Below are 10,363 nucleotides of genomic sequence, written 5' to 3'. Positions count from 1 at the left end.
GGTGATATTTGATAATATTATTTATGTAATACCTAAAGCACAATTTGATATTTGATCAAAATCATGCTCATTGTATATTGTTATTTAATTTTTAAGAACAAGTACCTACTTAACTGTTTCATACTATTTTACTCATTTTATAAATTTATTCATTTTTTATCGAAAATGTATGAAAGTGAGTTATGAAAAACATCTAGAATCTTAGTCTAGAATAATATAATAAATAGAAAATAAAACATCTAATTTATTGAGTCAAATGGTTTTTATTTTTGTGTAGTTCATGCCGTGGATTCCAAATTATTCATTCATGTCGATACAATTCTACGAATTGTAAAACCTCATTGCTTGTCCACATCGGCGCCGCCATCGCTATCGGAACATGGAAACGTAAATTTCATTGACGCGCAACGATACTGTCTCCGCTGATGAGTAACAACAAACTGAAGAACACACCAACGTGTGAACGCTGTTTGCGGAGCGCGCCAAGATCCTTTGAAGTGTGCACAAAAAACCGACAACATTCGGATGGCCTGCCAATATTGGCGCCAACTACACTAATGAAGCCAACATACCGCCAAGTAGCTCTCTACACGTTGGCCCAACCCGTTGGCCCAACACGTTGGCCCCATGTGTACTGCCACCATAATACAAGTGAGTACTTAACACTCAACCAATATTTTTTTATTGATTAAAATTTCTGACAATTTACTCAATTTGACATGTCATGTCAAGAATCAAGATTGAAGTGTTGGGCATAGACAGCACGCCACAGATCTATAGATCTGTGCAGCACGCTCAGGTAATTTTGTTCATTATTGTATGCTTAAAGATACTTAATTATAATAAATGGAGTTACGGACACTCTGGGGCACTCGTTAAAAAAATAACTGCACTCTTGCAATCAAGAAGCTTACATCTAGTGAAAACTGAAAACACTGGAGTCTGGAGATATCGTCTAGAACAGTACTGACGACTGCGGACTGAGTACAATTTCATCGTCCGGCCGTGGTGGGTGCGATTCAAGGTCCGATTATTGTCACAGACGTTAAATTTAGAAAATATTATCTGTTACAGTTTAATAAAGATTAATAAAATATCTGTGGTGCCGCTGTGGTCACCGGCATTTTGACTACCTACCTACGGTTATTTATTTACTGTTGTTAATAATTATATTGCATATTTGCTGTAATCATTCAATACAAACCTGATTAATATGTAAAACTTTAGCCATGAGTGGACTTATTGAATATAAATCTTTTTTCCCCTTTGACAGTATTCAAAAGGTGTGTGAATTATTCGAAGAGCAACTGCGTAGCGAAAAAGAACCTGATTTGGCTTTGTTTTCAATCATAGTAGGAGCTGTTGAAAACAACTTAACTAATATAAAAGCTAATGATAAAGATGTAACACTCGCCAATAACAAGTTTGTTAAAATGAAATTCCCTTCGGTGTCCTGGGAAGAAGTAAAATCTCTATATGATCGCTTCATTTCGTTGATGAAAAGTGGGGTTGATGCTAAACTACTAAGCGGTGAATTTTCAAGTCGAGAACTTGTGAAAAGAGTTGCTGATGTTGTATGGAATTCTCTTACCCGCAGTTACTATAAAGATAGAGCGCACCTTCAGTCTATATACAGTTTTTTAACAGGAAACAAGTTGGATTGCTTTGGTGTTGCATTTGCAGTTACTGCGGCCTGTCAGGTGCTAGGTAAAAATGATGTTCACCTGGCTCTATCAGAAGACCATGCCTGGGTGGTATTTGGAAAAGATGGAAAAGAAACTGCGGAGGTAGTTTATAATAATATGAACATACCTATAAATTTAGTTTATTTGTCTTTTATTAATAGGGCAAATACTTTAACCATGGTTTATACATATCACAGGTAACTTGGCATGGCAAAGGTAATGAAGACAAAAGGGGAAGATCTGTGGGAGATGGAGTGTTAGCCCATTCATGGCTCTATGTAGCTGGCAAACCTGTTGTTTGCACTCGTGTCATGGAATTAGCAGCACTAGTGTCATCAATTAATCCAACATTAACACCAACAATTGATGTCCATGAAGTTGCATTAATGCAGCACAAGCTTCTTTGGTTGTTGTATGAGAAAGGTACATTTTTCAAACAGCACTCTTGATATGAGACAATATTATACAATGATTCCATTAAAAACTAGCTTAAATTATTTATAATCTTTTAACTTGATTGCAGGTCATTTACATACCTATCCAATGGCCTTGGGTAATCTTGGTGATTTGGAGGAATATATGAAATTGTCAAATTGCTCAGAAGAAATGAAAAATTCAGCAACAAAAGAAGAGAGTACAAATACAAAAAGTAATACTCCAAGACCAGATTCAGCTGCATTGTATTTACAAGCCATAAGGTCATCCCGGCATCACTATGATGACAGACATGTGTATCCATATACATTTCAAGGGGGCTACTATCACCGTCATAAGATGTATAAAGAAGCATTTCATGCTTGGGCATGTGCTGGAGATGTTATTCGACAGTATGTTTTTAGTATTGTTTGCACTATAGAAATAGAGGCTTATTTATGTTAATAAATTACATATTATTCAAATATAAATCAGGCTAGTAAATATATCATGATTACCAATTAAGAAAAAATCTGTACTTTGTTATAAAGGAGAATGCCCATTTTTGGTACTGGTTTTTCTCATGCATCAAGACAACAATATTATTAAAAAAATCTCGGTAATTTAGAGGCCTTCTTACCATCGGAAAATATATTTTGAACAGGGAATGTTTTGTAAAATCTAATAAGACATGTAATTGTTTAGATCCGTTATTATAGATTTAGTGTCCATTACCAGTTACCACGGTAACCAAGCGGTAAAAAAAGTATTAATATCGATTATTGTTTTCATTGAATTACAAAAAAATCAATTAACATAAAATCACTCTTTAAGGTATTGTTTATACACTGTAGGTTGTTTTAACATAGATAGTGAAGTAAAATAATATAAATATATATATAAAAAATTACAAAAAATTATGACATAGCTTGGTAGGTAACCAGTTATTTCTTATTTGTTTCTTTCTTCGAATATGTAGTGAAAAAATGATTCATACAACAACAACAACATGTAAACCGAATAAAAACTCTATTGGCATTTTTAAAATATATATTTAGGTTTTCTTGAAATCCGTCCCGGAAGATTTCTGGTGCCTACCTACACTAGCCGATGAACAGATGGACTTTGTCTGAAAGCATAAGCTCTACGCATAGATTAAATATGTTAATCGAAAAATAACCTTCGGCAGATAAAATGCTACCTAAATCACACATAAACCTAACTAAATCGGTGTTATTTAAGTTTTGAGGTTATTTCACATTTTTCCCAATATCTTGAAAACCCCTGTTTTTATCATAAAAAAATCAATTGGTAAAAATCTTTTGAATATCGAAGAACCCTCCAAAACCACTCTGGCATTGACGCAACACTATACTGTGGTCCATACTTTCATGGGCATTCTCCTTTCACATTTATTTTCATGTAATTACACAACTTTTTGAAACATAGAGAAATAATTTATCAAAATTTTTATTTGTTTTAGTTATAATTATTCAAGAGATGATGAAGAAATTTACAAAGAATTTTCTGAAATAGCAAATGAACTCATTCCTCAACTAATGAAGGCTGAAAGTTCAGGACATTCCGCAAGATCCATCTTGAAGGATCCAGAATGTTTTGCATCTTTATTGAGGTAATTAAATTAAAATAATAATACTGTTTTATTTCATTAGCTTTGCTGCAGTTATGGTTTTTTGTATGACTCTCCAAAACTTCATTGACTTTGTGGGGAGCATTTTTCTGCTTCTATATATAGGGTGTAATTTTGCAATAGTACCTGGAGGGAAAGAACTCTTCAAAGGAAACAAAAATCATTCCTCAATTTTTTTTAAATTTGTATGTCACACTGCCTATCAAACCACTGCCTACAATATAAGTATATGATAAAATTTACACCCTAATTGACGATTTACACCCTAATTGACAAATAAATAAATATAGACAAAAAAATCAGTGGGTCAAGTTAAGTAATTTTTCATCAACTGACTGCTTGACTCAGAACCAGTGCTTTATAAAAATTATTTTACTATTTATGCGCCGGTATGTTGTATGGGCTAAATATTATATTTGACAGGCCATCGTATCCTCAGTCCTCTCGGCCATTTTAGTCACGCCTTGTAATATATTTACGCTTTTTAAATAATTTATTTAATATATAATATTATTATAAGTAATAAAAATTTGTAATGATTATGCAAATACTGTTTATTAGTTAAATTATAGCAGACATAATTGCTTCATCATAATATGTAATACATTAAATTACATACATTACAATTCAAAACCAATTCACTAAATGTATAGATATAAAAAGAAATTATCCATTTTCAGGTTTTATGATGGTATTTGTAAATGGGAAGAAGGAAGTCAGACTCCTATTTTACATATTGGCTGGGCTAAGCCTCTGGTTAGTACAATTTCAAAATTTGATGCAGAGGTAAGAGCTCAAGTAAATATTGTTTGCAATACAGAAAATAATCATATTGGTGATGATATAAAGAAAACTGAAGAAGGGGAAAATAAAGATTCCACAGCCAGTAATGATAGCTGGAATAATGCTTCTGAGAACATTGAAATGACTGTTAGAGAGCAACTAACAGCGGCGGTGAATAGTCGGCCACGCGTGACTTTATATAGCCATAAAATGGCAGCGCTTAAACCTTTGTTATTAGCAGAGAGATTAAATACGCACGCACTGCAGCTGCAACTAACAGCTCAAAGTCAGTTACAGAGGCCTCAAACACAAAGGCGAGATGATGAAGAAAATTCGGGATCTGTATCGCGTGCAAAGCGAGCTCGCCGTGAACGCTGATTGATCTGCGGATTCTAATTGTGATTGAATAGGATATGCAACTGTTTTACGCTTACTGACGATTATTTTGTTATAATTCTTTATTGATTAATATAATGCATGTTTCTTTTAAAGCTTAGTGGGATGTAACCTTTAGGAATATTTTGTGATGACACTTATTGTGTCTTATTGCCATAGAATAGGCCTTAGGGTAAAACTATCACAATGGTGAAGCTTTATTTTTTCTTTATTAAGGCATTTATGCCAGCTATACGCTGACAAATATACTCTATGAAAGAGTAAGTTGGACTTATGATAATGTACAAAGTACAAACAGTATTTTACTATTTACATTGTTATGAAGTTATTATCTCGTGAGTTTTCCATTAAATGTTATTTTAATAAGATTTTAAAATTACAATTATATAAAGAGTTTAACTCTGTATTCTTGATGTTAATTATTTTTTTGATCTGTCTTGCAATACATATTGGTATTTTGTAAAATTAACTCTACTTAGTAGATGTTTAGTAGTTTAATGTGGGGCTAAATATTAGAAATCTTATTTTTGTCAGTTATTTTGAAGAAAAAAGTAAGTACATATAGTTATAGTGAATACTTACATTTTTTCACTCATTGGCATATTTTATTCTATAAAAATAAACTAAACATAAGAAATCATTCATAATATTGTTAAGATTTATTCTATATAATATTCAATTTAAGTTTACAAGTTAACAAATCAAACAATATGCCATTGCCTCTCAATATCTTGTAATTATCTAGTCTATATCAGTACTAACTGCAAAAGATCATACATTTAGACATTATAATAATTAATTTTAATAATAAAAAAAGATTCAATGAAACTACAACATTCAAATTGATTTTATTTCTGACTGACATGTCAGTAATAAAATAATCTTTTGCAGTTTAAAATAGTTAATCTTAAATGGCTGGTTTACACGCATTAAGTTGATAAGTAGGTAACTAAATTTTAACTTAATATTATGTGACTTATATTTAAGTAGCTGTCCAAACGTTAGTAGTCAAGTTCATTAGGTAACTCAGGATGGACGATCAACAACGCAAAGAAGTCGTAAATTCTATCCTTAAATTTATTATTAGTGAGATTTAAGAAGCGGTTAAAGAAGGAAAATATTAATATAAATGAAATAAAGAGAGAAATAATCACACCCAAAAGATTGTGGGTGAGAAATTGGCTAAATAGAAGATATCAGTACCATGCACATTCCACAAGCATTCTCTTTATAATATATTCTTCCACAAATTTACAAAAAGAAAAACGATAAACAATTTTTGTGCAGTTTTAACTAAATTGTAGCTGTCCAATCGTGTCAAGTAATAAGGCTGGTTGCAGAGCTTGACCGACCGTCAGTGCGTACCGTCGGTCCTGACGATACGCATCAACAATTGTATGACTATGACACTAATGCGCATGACAATACGCGTGCGTATGGTCGGTCTAGCTATGAACGGTTTTATGAATTTCCATACATATGACAAGCGCGACTGACGTACGCACTGATGGTCGGTCAACCTCTGCAACCAGCCTTAGCCTGAAGCCACACCCACCAACATAACAGAAAAATAGAAAAATTCTAATTATCGAGTTCAGTTGTGAACTAAATTTTAACTTGCAACTTGCTACTAAATTGTGTGTTTACACGCAATTAATCACTTAAAATTTAGTTATCTTATCAACTTAATACGTGTTAACCAGCCATTACCAGAGTACATACCTTAAAATAAATAAGCATTTAATCTTTTCTATGTCTCAAAAAAATTACAATTGAAGTCCAGAAAATATTTGTAAACATGACGTATGTAATAGATAATTATTAATAGCTTGAAAGACATTTCCCTTTACCTCATACTTTACATAATATCATGTAGTTATGGATAGTGTAATTCCCACCGTTAAAACAACATAAAATATAAACTATTTTTTTTATCCGTCCTTTTATTATTTTTAATGCGTACTTACTTCAAGAATAATTAATTATCAGTTTCTAATTATTATGTTTGTCTTAATGTGAACAAATAGGTAGTGATTGACAAAAATATTTCACAATTAGATATTTTGAGTAATTTTTTTAAACAAGATGATGAAAATGCAATATGTTAATAAGATTTAAGAATTATTATAGGATAGCAATAATTTATGCATGAAATTACAGTAAAAGAAAGTATTTAATAATACAGAAGCTTTACGCGCAGTGTTATTTTGTGAAGAAAGCGCGCCATTACTAGTCGTGTTATGGTTGGAAAAAATAAAAATATTACGTATCAATGCATCCAAATTACGAATACATATTTAATTATCTAGTCCGGTACATTGAGATATACATATGGAGACGACACCGCCTACATCACTTATGTTCCGCTCAACATACGCCATATGGCGTAACTGCACGCTTATTTTTTATTTGTTTTAAAGTGAAACGCATCAAATATGCCTTCGTGTGTGTTACGATATTGCACAAATAATACAAATAATACGGAAAAGTGCAAAGGAATTACTTTCATCGGTAAGTACCTAACTAGATAATAATTTTTAAAACTTAGTTAGAGCAAAAAAATGGCGCACAGATTTTGTTCGTGGTGTCTCCTCCATACGAAGTAATATTATCTCAATGGTCCGGTATATTATTTTATTAACATATTGCATCCTTAGAGCATTGCATCTCATTTTTATTATTGTGCAATTTCGCTGCATTTGAGAAACCATGACGTAAAATTTTAATGACGTCCACTTCTACATCCTAAGCTATGTTCTATAACGATCCTTTTTATAAATATTATTTCTAAAAGCTTGGCTACTTTTTATCTTTCTATGACTGGATATACATGTTTTAGAATTAATGAAGACATACTAAATTAACACAAAGTAGAAGTAGTGACAATAAGTTAAATTGTAAATATTAAGACTGGCATTAAAAAGCTGTAAATAATACCTATATCTACAATTATTATTATATTTCCATTCTTTGATCAATGTAATTCGTAGTGTAAATTTTATAAATATGTATTAGGTACTGGCAATGTCTATATTTTATTATACAAGTAGTTATAAAAATGTGTGCGTGTACTAGTGTACACACGTAAGAAGTGAAACTTCTTTATGACCTTATTTTTCAAATAATGATTTACTATATGCAACTTTACAGAAATACGTCGAATCACGCGTGGTAGGGATAAGAAAAAGATGGTGCGTAACGGAAAAATGTCACGCGTAACGAACAAATTTTACACTAAATTTTTTTCCAACCCCGATAAAGAAGTTTTAATTCATAAACTTCTTCGGGTGAAAAAAAAATACATTTAATTGTCTTTCCACTGTTACGAAAAAAAGTAGGTGATTAATATTGCTCGGTTAACATTACTCCAGTCCATAATAGCGACCGAATCTTGCGCTGGATTACTATTGGAATAATGTAAATTTTGCACTGAAATGCACTTGATCCATTCCAGTATATTTAATACCAAATACCAATAGATGATAATATCATAAAAAGAGAGAAGTAGGCCAACTCCCGGCGTTTAGGTACACACGGCGCGGCGTGGCTAAGCTGTGGCTAAGCGGTCCGCGTGCATACAAATGACGCGATGAACCTTTGTTCGAAATAACATATTTCTCTCTTTTTACTATGAATAATCTTTGAATAATAGCTAGTTAATACCAAACATTCGTAACTGCGGATAAATAAGCCTTATAGTCGTCGTGGTTTTTCCGAGCCTTTTCCCGTACACGTAGAGCGTAACACATACCTACCAACAACAATCGACAAATAAATGATTGTTAATTAGATACTCGTGGTATTTATTTTAAAATAATGGCCACATTTTGACGACGCGGTTGGCGCAGTGGTAAAGTAACTGCCTACTGAGCCGACGGTCCCGGGTTCGATCCCCGGTCAGGGCAAATATTTGTGTGATGAACTCAATTATTTGTTCTTGGGTCTGGGTGTTATTATCTATATATGTATTTATTAAATATTATATTTATCGTCGCCTAGTACCCACAACACAAGCCTTAATTGAGCTTACTGTGGGACTAGGTCGATTTGTGTAATAATGTCCTATAATATATATTTGTTTGGTGTACCTACTAATTACTAATATGTACTACTAGGAATAGAATTGATTCAGCGCCATTATGTGACGACATAAGTGTTAACTCAAACTTATTATCTAATATTCGGGCAAAGTGGATAGAATGGTACCTATATTTGTATACGTAGTATATTATTATTAGTCTGTGCCTATATATATGAATTATGTTTGCAGTCTGGATATATTATTCTTATCTTTTAAATATTTTTATCTTTCCTTTTCACGATATTGCAGGATTTAAACATGATATAACTATAGGTACATTGCCAGGAACCGTATATATAATATATACATATTAATACAATATGTAAAAACTACGATAACTCATGAGTAGTTACTTAGGGTTATAAATTATTTTGATCTAGATATTGTTTATTAAGTGCTATATTTATTTTGATAAAATTTGAACAACTATTATAGTTATATGCTTAATTATACATTACAATTTACAAAGCCTTTTTATAATTTGTAAATTATTATTCATTTATTGATTTTGTTATTGTACTCACAAAATGTATTTAAAATAAAGATGACTAAGTACGTACCTAATTGTATTTTTTTTTGAAAAGGAAACTGTAACTATAGGCTTACTGTTATTTAATTTTTTTTTCATCGAATTGTTTATTGTATTACCACAAGAATTACCAAAAGCATTTACCATTCTCAGCACAGACCAAGAAGCTTATATCTAATACACTGGAGATTTCGGTATGAACATTGACGTGTAACAAGAAAATATTGCCCAGTTCATGTTTTTTATCACTTTCACACCTAACTTGGTATTGCCACTGTTAATACGAAGTTTTCCCAAGGCTACTATGTATGCTGTAATATTCTGTGCAAAAGGTTAGTTTTTGTACATGAGTTTGTTGATAAATTGCCAACAACGTCATTCAGAAGCATTGTTGAATAACCACTCAACGGTTCGACGCCTCCTGGAGGCACTTAACGGTCAACACTCAACGGTCGGGCGCTCCAAACATCCTTACGTGGTCATTGGTTAGGCCTCTCGCGCGTACTCCCGCTCGCGGGCGCGCAATCGGCTTGTAATGAAGATTTCTCAAAAATGGCAAACACTTATAAAAAATAAAAGAATTACTCGTAATTCCAGTGAAATTTCCATTAAGACAGTATTATTTACATCGTATTTTTATTTGAAATTCAATTAAAAATAATGAGTTGAAGTTGCAAAGAAATATTTCACCATTTTCTTGTTAAAACATGTGATAATACTGATACACAAACATTTATTTGATTCAAATTTATTTTATACTTTACAATGTTGTTTTAGGATAAAATACCACATCTCATATAAAAATATTATTTATTTGAAGACAG

General features: G+C 32.0%; 1 protein-coding gene across 1 annotated transcript; it reads left to right on the top strand.

The window, feature by feature from the left end:
• Positions 1 to 1,119: 1,119 nt before the first annotated feature.
• On the top strand, positions 1,120 to 6,863 carry LOC123693959 (menin). The gene is made up of 5 exons (XM_045639225.1): positions 1,120 to 1,787; positions 1,883 to 2,108; positions 2,209 to 2,512; positions 3,583 to 3,732; positions 4,431 to 6,863. Exons 1-5 carry the CDS (start codon positions 1,230 to 1,232, stop codon positions 4,909 to 4,911), a joined length of 1,719 nt encoding a protein of 572 aa, XP_045495181.1. The 5' UTR covers positions 1,120 to 1,229; the 3' UTR covers positions 4,912 to 6,863.
• The last annotated feature ends 3,500 nt before the right edge of the window (positions 6,864 to 10,363 follow it).

The sequence above is a fragment of the Colias croceus genome, chromosome 8, assembly GCF_905220415.1.
Source record: "Colias croceus chromosome 8, ilColCroc2.1".
Taxonomy (NCBI): Eukaryota; Metazoa; Arthropoda; class Insecta; order Lepidoptera; family Pieridae; genus Colias; species Colias croceus.
This window is presented reverse-complemented; position numbering and strand designations above follow the sequence as displayed.